The sequence below is a fragment of the Arachis ipaensis genome, chromosome B8 (assembly GCF_059453495.1).
Source record: "Arachis ipaensis isolate K30076 ecotype BB chromosome B8, ASM5945349v1, whole genome shotgun sequence".
NCBI lineage: Eukaryota > Viridiplantae > Streptophyta > Magnoliopsida > Fabales > Fabaceae > Arachis > Arachis ipaensis.
The window spans coordinates 37,406,692-37,423,070 of NC_142443.1; the positions used below are offsets into that span (position 1 = coordinate 37,406,692).

The 16,379-nt window shown below is 27.8% G+C and overlaps 1 protein-coding gene across 1 annotated transcript; it reads left to right on the plus strand.

Moving 5' to 3' along the window:
• The first annotated feature begins 6,504 nt into the window (after positions 1-6,504).
• On the plus strand, positions 6,505-16,141 carry LOC107613228 (putative leucine-rich repeat receptor-like serine/threonine-protein kinase At3g14840). The gene is made up of 24 exons (XM_016315128.3): positions 6,505-6,788; positions 6,872-7,049; positions 7,779-7,850; positions 7,936-8,004; positions 8,777-8,848; positions 8,930-9,001; positions 10,131-10,202; positions 10,313-10,384; positions 10,497-10,568; positions 10,664-10,735; positions 10,868-10,939; positions 11,207-11,278; positions 11,885-11,947; positions 12,097-12,162; positions 12,251-12,286; positions 12,393-12,433; positions 12,691-13,067; positions 13,303-13,498; positions 13,594-13,755; positions 13,957-14,075; positions 14,187-14,397; positions 14,530-14,767; positions 14,885-15,035; positions 15,522-16,141. Exons 1-24 carry the CDS (start codon positions 6,698-6,700, stop codon positions 15,909-15,911), a joined length of 3,036 nt encoding a protein of 1,011 aa, XP_016170614.1. The 5' UTR covers positions 6,505-6,697; the 3' UTR covers positions 15,912-16,141.
• The last annotated feature ends 238 nt before the right edge of the window (positions 16,142-16,379 follow it).

A 16,379-nucleotide genomic window follows, 5' to 3' on the forward strand; every position in this document is an offset into this window, starting at 1 on the left:
AGTTCTATACAAAACTTACAACCCTACCACATACCGTACACATATGAAAAGTGTTTAATTTTGATGCATTGGTCGTGTAAAGTGTTTTACACAGTTGTGCAATCACATTCATTCTTTTAGATAAACATTCACATGGTTATTATAAAAAATTGTTATTTTTACTAATGTGACATTACGTAATTAAATGCACGTGCAAGACTTTTTTTTTCAAAGTTAGGAGTGAGACTCGAACACAAGATCTCTAACCTCTAGGTGAGGATGGAAAGACTATGACATTCGAGCTCTAATTTGTTGGCACGTGTAAAATTACTTTACACTAACAGTACATCAAAATTAAATTCTTAATTTTTATAGAAAAATTTTAATTTTTTTAAAATATTAAAATTCTAATAATTTTAATCGTTGACTTTAATTAATATATTATATATTTTTATAATAAAAATCAATAGCTAAAATTACTAAAACAATAATATTCTAAAAATATTTAAATTTTTTTATTTTAAATTATTATTTCGATATTTTTTATTTTAAATTATTATTTCGAATACTATTCAATAAATAAAAGATTAACTTGATAGTATATATATATATGAGCTTGATGTCTAATTTCTATTTTTTATTTTAACCCTCTCAATAAAGAGTAATTGATATAAGTATTTAGAAATGGTCAATAATATTCTAAAAATATTTAAATTTTTTTATTTTAAATTATTATTTCGTATACTATTCAATAAATAAAAGATTAACTTATATATATATATATATAGGAGTTTGATGTCCAATTTCTATTTTTTATTTTAACCCTATCAATAAAGAGTAATTAAATGAAGTATTTAAAAAAGGTAAAAAATATAATTATTATAAGCTAACTTTTCTTTATTTATAGTGCGGTTACATTTTTATTTTACGCATAATTTTTGTTCAGTTTAAAATATTTTACACATTTATACAATTACATCTATTTTTTATGATCATTCACGCGGTCAATATAAAAAGTAGTTATTTTTATTGATATGACATTACGTAATTGGATACACGTGTAAAATTACTTTACATTAATAGTGCATGAAAATTAAATTCATAAATCAATTATATATTGAAACACTTCTATTTATTTTTTTTTGTCTCCAACAAAATTGCAAGTGAATCGACTTATGATTATTGAGCATGCCAAAAGAATTGCAAATTATTATCAAAAACTCCATTTTCATGGAAATTATGAGAGAAGTGGTTATAAATTTTTTATACTAGGTAGTATAAAAAATATTTTTTTATACTAAATTAAGTCACAATAACTGAGACAAAAAGATAGAGTACATATTTTTTGTAATTTTATAATTTATATAAATAATAAAAAATGAAGTGATTTTTAGAAAAAAAGGATATATAATAGTAAATATTTACCTAAAAATAAATTATTTTATTATTTTTAAAATTTTAAAAAAATATAAAGATAAACAAAATTAGTCTTAATTTAATAACCACTTCGTATTGTTATGAGTACTGTGTTTTAACTGTTAGTTTGGTCTTTTTTAAATAATAAATACAAATAAAAAATTCATGCATACAAACTTTCATTTTAATACAAACTTTCACAAAAATATATTCAAAATACAAACTTTCATTGTCCATTTTCATAAACTTTGACGCACAAAAGCTGTTTACAAGAATTTGCTTGGAAATTAAATATATCCCTTCTTGTGTATCAAATAACTAATGAAGGATCTTTACGTACACCAAAATTTTAAATAACTATGTGGTTAGATGATACAAGCTATATCAATAAAATAATATTATAAATAAAAAATTTAATTTTCTTTTCACAATATAAATTTTTTGAAAAAAAAAAAAAATATATATATATATATATATAATAAATTTTCTATTTGTATTTGTTATTAAAAATGAGATGAAATTAAAAGTCAAAATACAGTATTTACAGAAAATATGTAATAATATTAAACAGTTATTAATTTTTTCTTTTTTTATCCTCACCTTTTTTAAATTTCATAAATAATAAAAGAATTTATTTTTATTCAAAAATTCATTAAAATATATTTTTTTCTCTATAAATCACTTTATTTTTTATTATCCATATAAATTATATGATTATAAAAAATATATATTCGATCTTCTCTTCTTTTTTTTTGTCTGTAACTTTATCCAATATAAATAAACTTCTTTCATATTATCTAGCATCACCCACAAATTATTAAAAATTTATAACTATTTTTCTCATATTTTTTTATAAAAATAGAGTTTTTAATGATAACTTGTAATTCTTTTGGCATGCTCAATCATAAGTTTTTGGAAAAAAACATAAATAAAAATATTTTAATATATAATTGATTTAATAAGTAGGAGAAAGATACATAAAAATAAAAAAAGAATATAATAAGATAGAAATTTACGTACAATTATTTTTATATGAAGTTGATTGTTAAAAATGGTTAGATTCTAATTTAATCAAACATGTTAAATTATCTAACGATTTTTAGGTATTAACTTCAGTTGAAGACAACTGCATGTAAGTCTCTCCACCGAATGAAAAAATAATTGCAATATGAACGAAGAAAGTTAACTAATAATTATATTTTTAATCTTTTTTAAAATGTAATTATATCAATTACTCTTTATTGATAGGGTTAAAATGTATTATTAAAAATTAAACTCCAAACTCCCTATATCTCTTTTATATATTATTATAGATGATAATGATAATAATAAAATGATAATAATAATAATAATAATATAATGTCAATACATAGAATTTTGTGTTAAATTTTCTCTTTTTTATTTTAATCCTATTAATATACTTTAAAACTATTTTTGCAATTACATATTTCAACCATAGAGTTCAAAAAATTCACCCATAACCGATTCTTCGATTTTTTACTCCAATAATCTATCTTTTCAATTTTTTTCACCTTTTTTCCAATCCTCCTTACTTCTCTTCTCCATTATGGATACGTTTTTCTATATAAAACAATTATTTGCATGAATTTTTGTGATTTTTTAAATTTGATGATGAGTATGTCAAATGTTAATTTTCAGGATTATATTTAAAAAAAAAGAAAAAAATAATTAAGAAACAAGAAAGTGTTTAATCAGTGATAAGTATTTTTTTTACAGATTTTATGTTTTGAAATATTCATTTAAATTATATTTGTTTAGTTTTACATTAATCTTAATTTGTATAATGTTGTTATGAATATTTTTTTATGTGAATATTATATTTTAAAATAATAGTAAAGTTTCACTCTAATTATTCTATTAATTTTTTTAATCATAAAAAATTTATCTTTTTCATTTTTTTTATAATTTCTTTAATTCTTACTGCTTCTTCTCTCATTGCTCAATGCACTTTTCTATTTCCCCTTTACTTCCATCCACTCCAATTACAAATTTTATTCAGCTGTGTTGCACTTACTAATTTCACGCATCATTTCTACCTATATTTTTATTTCCCTTCAGTTTTTTAACCAATCTATACTTTTAGTCATTCATCTATCTTTTAAATTTGTCTTCAATCTTTCATGTATATAGATAGTTCTCTATTTTTCTCTTTCTCACGAATTTAATTTTAAAAAAATTATTATATCTTTTTATCCGATGTGTCATTTATTTAATTTTTTTTATATATTTGTATCTATAAATGATGAATTGAAAAAGTTTATAAATATTTTGTTAACTCATTTTTTAAAATTGTTTTGCATGGGATAATATTTATTTTTTATTTTATAAATTATTAATTATATAGAGTATTGTATTTAAAATTTGAGAACATATATGACTGTTTATTTTTAAATTAAACTAAAATAAATAAATTATATTATAAAAAATTTATGAATTTTGTCTTCTAAAATATTATTTATTTGATATATGGCATTGGTTATTTAATTGGCATATAAAGGACGTTAGAAAGTATGTATCTATTAATGATAGAATAAAAAAGTTCCATGCATCTAATGATATAATGCCTTCTTTTTATATACATTGATTGCGTGAATAATCATTTAAAATAACGGATATAATTGCACGATTGTATAAAATATTTTATACCATTTAGTGCATCAAAATTAAACACTACTTTTGTTAATGTTTTTTCCTTTTTAATCTATTTTACATTAAATAATATTATTTTTTATTAATTATTAGATCGATATATAACATTAAAGATGTGACAATATAAAAATATTTGTTAGTTGATTTTTTCAAATAAACTAACAACCCAATAAATATCTATATTCCGTGTTCTATATTTTTTACTGTTTGAATGCAACTTTCATAATTTTTTTTTCTTTTTTCTTCTATTTGATGGGCATGTAAGTTTTAATTTATTGTTTTTCTTATATATCTTTTATTTTTAAATCATGTTATTTTATTAGATTTTCTAATTTATTTTATTATATTTTTTTATTTTAAAAATTTTAAAATCTAAAAAATTTTCTGTTTAAACGATTCTAACCATATGATCAAAAAGTGATTTAAGAGAATATATTTAAATTTAGACAATTTATTGAGTGTAACTGAAATAAATATATTAAAATAAAATAAACATAATTGTTAATTTAACATTTATTAATGGATAACTACGAGAAAAAATATTGCATAAACAATAGAAGGATTTAATTTTGATGCATTGTTTTTTTTTTTTTTACCAAAGATAGGAGACTCGAACCCGCAACCTCTTAATTGAGTATGGAGAGACTATGCCATTTGAACTATTATTTATTGGCTAAAAATTTAGAAAGATAAGAGACTCGAACCCGCAACCTCTTAATTGAGTATGGGGAGTCTATGCCATTTGAGCTATTACCCATTAGCATTTTGATGCATTGTTAATGTAAATAGTTTTACGTATGTATTCAATCACGTAACGCTGCATCAACAAAAATAACAACCTTTCACATTGACTGCATAAATAGTTATCCAAAAGAACGGATGTGATTATAACAGTGTAAAATATTTTACCCTATCATTACATCAAAATTAAATTCATAATAAAAATAGGGTGATAACTTAGAGACTAATTTAGACAGCAAAAAAAAAAAAAGTAAAATACGCAACAAAAAATTATAGAATTTTATTTTTTGGTCAGTGGTGCAAAGTTAATATATAATATAATAAATGGTAATATTCTCATACATAACAACATAAAACTTAATATTACCCTTTTGTGGAGCTCCTCTGCCCTTTTATGGTCTTTATGTTTATTTTTATGCTTTATTTTAATTTTGTTAAAAAAATTAATATCATTTAATTTAATTTTTAACTTTTAATATAAATAAAAAGATGTGACTTTTGATGTATTAGATAATTTAACAATATTTATTATAGAAGAAATTAAAAATATTTTGATCTAAATTTTATTTAATATTAAGTGAGGATTAAAAAGTAGACCAAAACTATGAATTCAAAATTTTTTTATCTCTCTTTATGTAATGTTTTACTTTAGAATAATAAGATTCACATTAAATTATGAAACTAATGTCATTTTTACGGTATATTATTTCAAAACATGCAAAAAAAAAAATAATAAAGTATAATTTAATTAATGTACAAAATAAAGCAAATATAAAACTTATATAGTAGCAGTCAAATATAAAAAATAATGAGAGTCATCTATCCTAAAATACTATATTAAGCTATAACTTAAATTTATAATTATTATTAGTAAAAAAATTTATAATGATGTACTATTTTTTATTATATTAGTTAAAAATAATATGTTTTGATTTTTTTAAGATTATTGATATTGAATTTTGATTATATTTTATGTCTCAAATTTCTTCATAATTGAATAATAAAATGACTTAACACGTAAATTACGAAAAGACTATAATTTTTATACATCTATTCAGAAGATATAAAAAAATATCTTTTAACAAAATTTTAACAATTCATAAAAGTTATCAAAATAAATAATTATCGATCTGATAGACAAAGTTAAAAGTTATGATAATTATATTTGATGATAATTAATTATGATGATTAAAACGGTGACAATATATATATATATATTATATAAAAATAATGCATAATATAGAAGGAGGATATAATATAACTATAAATTATTAATTTAAAAAATAATTTAAAAAATTAAATATAAAATTAAAAATAAAATATTTTTATCAATTAAAATTATGCACAAAAAAAATTTTAAATATAAATTTTTATCTCTATTTCAAATTAAATATTATTAAAAAAAGTTTAATAACATTTATAAATAATTAATATATAAATAAAATTTATAAATTTTTATTTTGATTTTATTATAACTTATAAGTTTTATATAACTTAATGAATTTTATAAATTTTATATATTTTAAAAATTAAATAACTTATAAAACTTTTATATTTATTTTTAAATTATTTTATTAAATTTATAATTTTAAAAATAAAAATATAAAAATTAATCTTTTTAAAAATAATAAAAAAACGATTGAACATGCCAGTTGAGCCGCCACAATTATATACAGCCATATGTCTGTCTGTCTGCCTTCCGTAACCCAGGATACACAATTAATTAAATAATGTCGGCTTCTTCAATAACTAACATCAGCATGTCTTGGTATTCCAATGTGCTACCTTCTGCAATTGTTGAACCCTGACCCTCTTTGCATTCTTCTTAATTTAATTATTTTATTAATTTAATCTCCATTTTCAAGTATCATCAACAAAATTTCCCCACACCATGAAACTCGTGACTCTCTTCTTCTTCTTCTTTCTCTCCTTTCTCATTACATCCTCATTTGTTTCTGCAGCCACTCTACAACAACAGGAAGGTAACATTTACATATTTGTTCTTTCATAATAAGTTAATCATGATGAGTGTGATTTGTGATGAAAAATTGAAATTGTGAATCAGTACAAGTTCTGAAGGAGATAGGAAACACACTTGGGAAGAAAGATTGGGACTTCAGCGTAGATCCATGTAGTGGAGAACGAAACTGGTCTTCCCCTGCTTCCAAATCTTACTCGACACTAAATGCTGTCACTTGTGATTGTTCTTTCTCTAATAACAATCTCTGCCATGTTGTTAGCATGTGAGTGTCATACTTTTACTAATTTCATATTCTATGATTACTTAGATGATATATTTTGAGTTTAATTTTCACGCTTTAAGCATGGGGTGAACTATGAACTAAATATAAGTGATTTCTATAACTAGCTCAAAAGCTTTCATATTTTGTGTGTTGAAATTAAATTTTTGAAAATTTTCAAAATTAAATTACAATACTTTTATAAAAGTTAAATTTTTCTAAGAGATTAAAATAAACAAGAGTTTAATTTTGATGCTTTAAAATTTTATATAATCACCCAATTTATCTATATTTCTAGATGACCATTCACATTGTCAATTACTACTTTTTGTTAACTTGCCGTAATTTGATTCACTTTTAAAACTGTTTTACACAAATTAAATTTAATAAATAACATTAAATTCTACGACTGAGTAAAGTCCTAAATCTTAAACATTCTTATGCAGCCCTAAAGAAAAATGCTAATACTCATAGGAAGTAACCACCAACATGATGATAACTATCCAAAAATTGTGTATAATAAATTGTCAATTTTCTTGAATTTTGGTAGTGTGAGTGATTAATTATTTTAGGCTCTCAGCGTATAAGAAGTATTACGAAAATATTAATAAGAATGAGAAAAAAAAGGAGTCAATTTTTTGTTTTATATGTTTTGGTTTTAAGGAATACGTTAGCAAATATGGTCTGAGTGTGACAATTATTGTGTTGATGAATGAGATTTATCCTACACAGAGTTCTTAAATCACAAAATCTATCTGGCACTATTCCTCCGGGGTTTGCAAAGTTGCCTTACCTGCAAGAAATGTAAGTAACCACACTCACATTTTCTTTTTCTTTTTCTTTCACCACTATCTTCGCTCTCACTTACTTGGTTTTCTCTCTGTTACAGTGATCTCACTCTCAACTACCTTAACGGCACAATCCCAAAACAATGGAGTTCCTTGAATCTTGTCAACCTGTAAACTCTCCCTTTCTCTCTTCTTTTAAGGAAAACATATGATTATAGGGAATGTAATGAATCACTAGTAATGCTGGATTCAATTATCTGGTCAATATGTGTAGTTTAATCATATCACTGGTAATATTGCATTCCAAAGTGATTGATGTACCTTTGAAGTGGAATTCTAATAATACCAAAAGCTTATGATTCCCAAAAATCTGTCATGTTTTCTACCCTTTCAGTTCTTTTTTGTTTTCTCTCTCTCACTCTTGTACATTCGTTAATCAATATATTTATATACAAGTATTAAGATATAGAGTAATAGCCCGAATAAGTCCCGAAGAATTTTTAGTTGGGCACTTTAATCCTCAACAAATTTTAATCATCAAATTAGTTCCTAACCTTTTATTTTGGGACTGATTTTTCTAATGAATAAAAGTTTGGAGACTAATTTGATGATTAAAATTTGTTTAAAACTAAAGTGTACGACTAAAAATTTCTTAGGAATTGATTTGGGATATTATTCTAAAATGTATTAATATGTGGGCATACCAAATTTTGACAAACAATGAAGGAGTATCTTCCTTGAGATTTAATCTTTCAAGTGCAATCTTCAATCCTACTTTGAAAAATGGATTTTGTATACCATATACAGAAATTAAGGCATGATAGTTTAAGTTTGAATAAGTATAGATTTCTGTAACGCAAATGTTAAACATAATGTCAATGCATTGCTGAATTCTGGACTTATAAAAACTGCAATCATCACATATTTCTTAAATTGTGGCAGTTCCCTTTATGGAAATCGAATATCGGGCTCAATTCCAAAGGAGTTAGGAAACATAACTACCCTGAAAAGTTTGTAAGTTATTTATTGTTCATACTAGAGTTTCTCCAATAGAAGTTTCATGAAAATTGCTGAATTAATTTGAAAATTGTATAGGTCCTTGGAGTTCAATCAACTCTCTGGTGAGCTTCCTCCTGAGCTTGGGAATCTTTTGCAGCTTGAAAGATTGTAAGCCCTTTGTAAACACTAGTCGTCTTATAATTGCTGAGGTTTAGTAATTTTTGTTGTTGAGAAATGATAGCCTGAATAAAATAGGCAGGTTTTCAGTTTTCAGATCATGAAACAATGGTTATTGAATGGATTAATGTGATGAAACTACATAACCGCATTGGATGCTGTAACAAACCAGGAGAGATCAAATCAGAATTTAACTCCTTTTAAATTTACTTATAGAAGGAGGGGAAAACACGTGACTGATTGAAATTTCAAAATATTGTTACTCCACATGTTTAGGGAAGTAGTTAGGATATGGATATTATAAATAAGGAAGCTGAAAAGCTTTTAGGTAGGGAATAAGTGGAGTGGTTATTTAGTGGAGAGTTTGGCCTCTCGAATGCCAAGTGAATCTTCTGTCATTACTTGTTCTTTCTTCCTTCTTTTCTAAATAATATTTCCTTGAGAGTATCATCTTGATACCTCAACCTTTCTCTATCCTATCTACTATCTCTCACCTCCTATTACTCTAATTGCTAATTATCTGCTACTGTACCTCTTGATATTCTGGAGTTAGTAAGGAAACCCTTAACAGATGCTTTGGTGGAAGTTCACCTCATCCCTTAACCATCTGGGGTTACAATTCCTACTCATGAAAATGGGATACATTTCATAGCCATCATTTCTTTTTGGAGATTTCTCATGGCAAGGGCATTAGTCATTATGGTCAGCAGTAGATATGCTAGCTTTGACCAAACAATAAAAAACTTATCCATCAATGCATGATTCAAAAATCGTAATTATGTGTATTTCAAAATTTACATGGCATGCTTTTCATTTTGGTACTTTACCAAAGTTTGGATAATCATTGATGCAAAATTGATTGCCAAGTTCATTAATTGTTATAGGCATAGTAGTTAGAATCTCGATTTAATTCTTAAAATCTTTTCTATATTACAATTTTAAATGAGTCAATTATTTTACAAAATTTTTAATAGGTCCGACGATTTTACGATTTAAATCTTATTTTATAAAATCCATAAGTGTTGACATTTATCCATTCTAGACTTTGCTCAATATATGGCACCCTGTTATAAGAGCGCCTTGTATTCTAATTTGTTTTTGTTTTATTTTATTTTTATAGGCATGTTACCTCCAACTTTTTTACTGGGAATTTACCCGCAACATTTGCTAGGCTCAGTAAATTGAATCACGTGTAAGTGTCTATATCTCTCTATTCATTCCTTTTACATCCCCTTATAGGCTTATACTGTAGTTTAATTTCATTAGTAATGTATCTTTGTTGATCACTCTCTTATTCTTCAGTCGACTCGGCGATAATCAATTTTCCGGAGCAATACCCAATTTTATTCAGAGCTGGACAAGTCTTCAGAGGCTGTGTGAATCTTTGATTTCTCCTGTGAAATTTGAACCTTACGTTGTTACTTTTTTTTCTAATTACACATTATCAATTGGTTTACCAAAGGAATGGTTCTTATAATTATGTTAGGGTGATCCATGGGAGTGGTATGAGTGGACCAATTCCTTCCGGAATTTCACTTCTGAAAAACCTTACTGACTTGTAAGCTTGGTGTTTTGAATTGTAGCCACCAATGCTTGAAAATTCAGAACTGCTTAGGTGTTGTGTTTTCAACATGCTTAAAACATGCTTTGCAGGAGAATCAGCGACTTGAAAGGACCAGATTCTTATTTTCCACCACTCAGTAACTTGACAAATTTGGGAACACTGTGAGTTTAATGCTTGCATCTTTTTTCTTTTTATTTTGTGAGTTAATAATGCCTCACTAAGAAATGCTCTTAGCAATGGGAAAAAGTTGATAGCAATGCCTTTTTGATCCTCAATTGTTGAATTGTTTCCAGAGTACTGAGAAGTTGCAATCTTATAGGATCGGTTCCTGACTATCTTGGAAATGTAACTACTTTAAGATCATTGTAAGTGATGCTTTATTCTTTTCAATTACTTTTTGTTGGCAATATGCTTCTAACTCAGAAGTTTGATGCACTGAATGTACTTTTTTCAGAAATTAGAGACATTTATTTTTTTTGCATATTGTGCTTGTTTATTGGATAGAGTGCATCGATACGTTTCCTCTCATCAGTCTTTTGATTACATTGTAGGAATTAAACATTTTCATGTTGACTTTTTTATTTCTTTACTCTCTTAAATAATACTTGTTCTGGACATCATTTCATTTTCAGAGACCTCAGTTTTAACAAATTAAGTGGAAGTATCCCAAACTCCCTTGGTGTCCTAACAGACATGAATATGCTGTAAGAAATCTGTATTAGTTTGTTATCTTTTCTTACACTGAAAATGAGGACACCAGAAATTTTCTAGTTTTCTTGTGTTATTCAATTTCCTCTAGCAGCTAAGATTCATTAGAGTTTTATAGTTCACCTACAATTATTACTGTAAAAACCATCAACAATTGTAATAATCAAATGAATATATAAAATTGATATTTACAGTGGTTGCCAAAAATTTGCATCAGTCAATAAATACCATTTTATTTTCATTACTTGTATAATCCAAGTATCAAAATTCTAGCTTTAACACTGAACTGGCACTCAAACAAAACCTAAAGCTGATTGGATTCATAGAGATTCCTGCTCAACCTAGTTGAAGTAGATCAAAACAATGTTAACTTGTTTGCAACAAGATAGCAAGCATTTTATACATATATGCATTGACTTGTGTAAAAGCACAATGCACATACTCCAAAATAAGTATCGATAGTGCGAACCTAGATAAATTAATTAAAGGATCCTAGGGGAAGATCCAAATTATTGAGGAAATAGGATTTTATTTACTAGTTTCAACCTTGTGGTTATTCATCAATTTGTACAAATTGACTTCTTGATAATGTTTTTACCTAGGTACTTAACTGGAAACTTTTTCACTGGACCACTGCCGAATTGGATTGCTAACCCGGACTACACGTGAGCAATTCTGCATTACTTTTATGATTTCTTGCATTAAAGTAAATGTTTCGCTTAGTACATTATTCTTAGGATTCTTCTGTGCTACCAAGTGCTCCGTGCAGTGGTTTTAGTCCATCTTTGATTCTAATTAGTTCATATATATGCAGGGATCTTTCATATAACAACTTCAGCATCGAAAAGCCAGATCAGTTGACATGTCAACAAGGAACTGTGTAAGAACCATTTCATCTTAATACCTTTCATGTGTTTGTCAATTCTAGGAATTTATCCGAGACTTGACCATTTCTTAATGTGCCTCAGAAACCTATTTGCATCAGCTTTGAAGGGAAATAACTCGTAAGTTTATACTACTCATGCTAAATTATTTTTTTGATACTCATATGCATATAGCTTGAACTGATGCTATTATGCTCACTTTTTATGCCAATCTATATTTTCATAGGGGAACTTATCCATGTTTGGGGATCACCAGCTGTCCTAAACGTAAGTTGATTTGTTATCGACCCTCACCTCATTGTTTACAATATAGAGTTGTAGAAGTCTTCTCACATGTAATAATATGATTGATAGTTGGGATGTATTTATAGTTACTCAAATGATTAGAAAGTGCTAAGTGAAAAAGTAATTGTTTCTTAACATGTTAAATTGTAAATGGATATTTTTTACTGCCACAATATTCTCTAGAACCTGTTTATTGTGCTTGCTTCCTTTTATTGACTTTTTGCATATTTCATTTCCAGCTTCATACTCTCTCCATATAAATTGTGGTGGGAAGATCATAACTTATAATGGAAACATTACATATGATGAAGATTCACAAGAAGCTGGACAAGCAAAATCTCTTCGTAGTGGATCAAACTGGGCAGTTAGCAACACTGGTCACTTCTTTGATAGTGGGGTTGTGGACTATTATACATGGTCTAACACGTCTAAGCTTGCTATGAACAATGCCGAGCTGTACATGAATGCACGTGTTTCGGCACTTTCTCTGACATATTATGGGTATTGCATGGGAAATGGAAGCTACACAGTAAATCTCCATTTTGCTGAGATAATGTTTACCGATGATCAAACATATAGTAGCCTCGGAAGGCGTGTATTTGACATATATATTCAGGTTCGTGGTGTCATCATTTCAACTTTTTCAATGACATGTATGAGCAATACCTTCTGGTATACACTTTTTTAACTAAATCTAATCTTTAATAGAATGGTACAAAGTAGTCAGTTGTCTCAGTTCTTTGATTTGATTTGTTAGATTCACTCACCATCATTCGAAATCAATTTCTAGACTAAAAAATATAGAGTTGTACACAACATGAACTATGTGTATTTGGATTGAAGTATTGCAGAGGAAGTTGGTGCTAAAGGATTTTGATATTGCAAAAGAAGCAGGAGGAGTCGGTAAGGCAATCATAAAAAATTTTACAGCTAATGTGACTAGTGGCACCTTGGAGATCCGCTTACAATGGGCCGGGAAAGGGACAACTGCTATTCCATTTGGATCAGTATATGGTCCTCTTATATCAGCCATATCTGTCAATCCAGGTTACTTCTACTTTTCTTTAGTTTCTTTCCTCTTTTATTTTTGTCTGCCTTGACTTTCATCATTCAATCTTATGTATTTTATCATAATCTCACAGACTTTACACCACCATTGGAAAAAGAAAGTAACAATAAAGGAAGTGGTATACCTGTGGGGGCTATCCTTGGAATTGTATTCGCTGGAGCACTTGTCATTATTATGGTATTTGGTATAGCTTGGTGGAGAGGATGTTTAGGACAAAACAGTTCATTACATAGAGGTAAGAACTAAGATGCTACTACAGCTTGATATGAATTTGCTTGCATAAATGCTGATTAATTATCTTGTCAACTCTTAAATACAAACATGGATTATCTTTTTCATTTATGCCAATGTTCTTATAATATGTAATATGTAAATTTCCGAAAACAGATATCTTAATTCATTTTTCATTCTCCTCTTGTTTGGCTTCAACTAACAGACCTACAGGGTTTGGATTTAAAAACCGGCATATTTACCTTAAGGCAAATCAAAGCAGCAACAAACAACTTTGATATTGCTTGTAAGATTGGAGAAGGAGGGTTTGGTCCAGTATATAAGGTATTGTGGACAATCGGTTAAATTATTTTATTAGAATTTGAAACAGTATCATTTTTCTTTTCTAGTTTCTAGTGCACTAAAAAAAATAGTTACAACCATCTGAAAATGCAGGGTATTCTTCCAGATGGCACAGCAATAGCAGTTAAACAGCTTTCTTCTAGATCGAAGCAGGGGAATCGCGAGTTCACAAATGAGATTGGCATGATTTCTGCTTTGCAACACCCATGTCTAGTTAAGCTCTATGGCTGTTGTATGGAAGGAGATCAAATGTTGTTGATATATGAATATATGGAAAACAATAGCCTTGCCAGTGCTTTGTGGGGTAATGTTTCTTTTCTCTGTATATTTGAGTTTGGTATCTCTTTCATTAATAATCTAAAATGTTGTATACAAAATATATATGCATGATCATTTGGCTATGTTATCTAATTTTTCTGTTACTATTGCAATGAAGGCAAAGAGAAAACTCAACTGAAATTGGACTGGTCAACAAGGCGCAAGATTTGTATAGGCGTTGCTAAAGGCTTGGCTTACCTCCATGGAGAGTCAAGATTAAAAATAGTTCATAGGGACATCAAGGCTACTAATGTGTTGCTGGATAAAGATCTAAACCCAAAGATATCGGATTTCGGTTTAGCCAAGCTTGATGAAGAGGGTCAAACACACATAAGCACTAGAGTGGCTGGCACTTAGTGAGTTCTTTCTTTTCTTAAAGCATTTTAAGAAACTTCTTTGAGATCTTTGTGACTTATGAATTTTGAAAAATGTATCTACATTGTTACTGAATGTATGAATGTTCTATGTTGTAGTGGATATATGGCACCCGAATATGCAATGCGTGGTTATTTGACAGACAAAGCAGATGTGTATAGTTTCGGAATTGTTGCCTTGGAAATAGTTAGTGGCAAAAGCAACAACATGGGCTGGCAAAGGGAAGAATGCTTCTCTCTTTTTGACTGGGTAACTTATCCTCTTGTATCTGCTGCATTTATTTCAATCTGATTGATTGTCCTTTTCGAATATATATGAAGATTATGATTGTTATATTGAAGTTTCTTTAAAACTTTCATTCAATTTTTCAGGTATTGCGACTTTTGTGAGAAATTCGTTCGTGCTCCTAGAACTCATTAATTCTTACTCTAGAATTCAAACGTCACAACCGCTTATTGTTTAATTTTGATCAACCTTTTTACTGTTATGAATTAAAATGAGTGGTTGTAAATGTTTCTAGAACACGCATTAGAAGCATGCAAGAATTTCTTGACTTTACTATAATCTTCAGTGTCTAATTGCTTCTTGCTCAACTATACCGATTCCCTACTTTATTTTCATAACAATTTTATAGAGATAGCTTAGTCCCTTAGATTCAATCAATTTTGGTTTTAATTTATTTTGTTTGCATATTGATGACAGGAATTAACTACAATCTATAATTTGTTTTCGCAGGCTCTTCTCTTGAAAGAGAAAGGTGATCTAATGGACCTAGTTGATGAGAGGTTGGGTTCACACTACAAAAAAGATGAAGCAATGCTCATCATCAACGTGGCTCTTCTCTGCACAAATACCTCTCCATTGAACCGGCCAACCATGTCGTCAGTGGTAAGCATGCTCAAAGGCAAAACCGCTGTACAAGAAGTGGTGCCGGACACGACGCAGGTATTTGGCGAGAAAAAGTTAGAGATGATCCGAGAGTATTACCAACAGAAGGGGAAAGATAAGATTCCAGACACTGAAGATGTGAGCACATCAACTAATGAAACTGCTGTATTTGTAGCTAATTCAGAAGACAATTCAATCAACATGGATTCTTCTTATTGGGAAAAAAGTGGTAGATGATCAACAGATATCTCCATGTATATTATTTCATATTGTAATCCAACCAATGTGGAAATATCTTGCATTTTCTCTATGTGATGTTGTATTTTATAGTTTATAACACTGAGTAGGACAACAACTTTGCACAAGGTTTTGTAGACTCCAAGGATCAAGAGAGGTAAATACAAACTGGAGATGTATTTAAAGCCCGGTTTGTAGATTGTCATTTTGATGAATCAAAATTTTCAACATTAGGGGAAGAGAATAAGCTTCCTGAAAAGGAACTTAACTGGAATGCATCATCGTTGATGCATTTAGATCCTCGATCAAGGCAATGTGAACTAGAAGTTCAAAAGATTATACATTTGCAAAGAATAGTAAATGAATTGCCTGATGCATTTTCCGATACAAAGAGGATAACTAAATCTTATATACCAGCAGAAAATGCTCCAATTCGAATTGATATCCCAGTAGGACAAGTAGCCACTG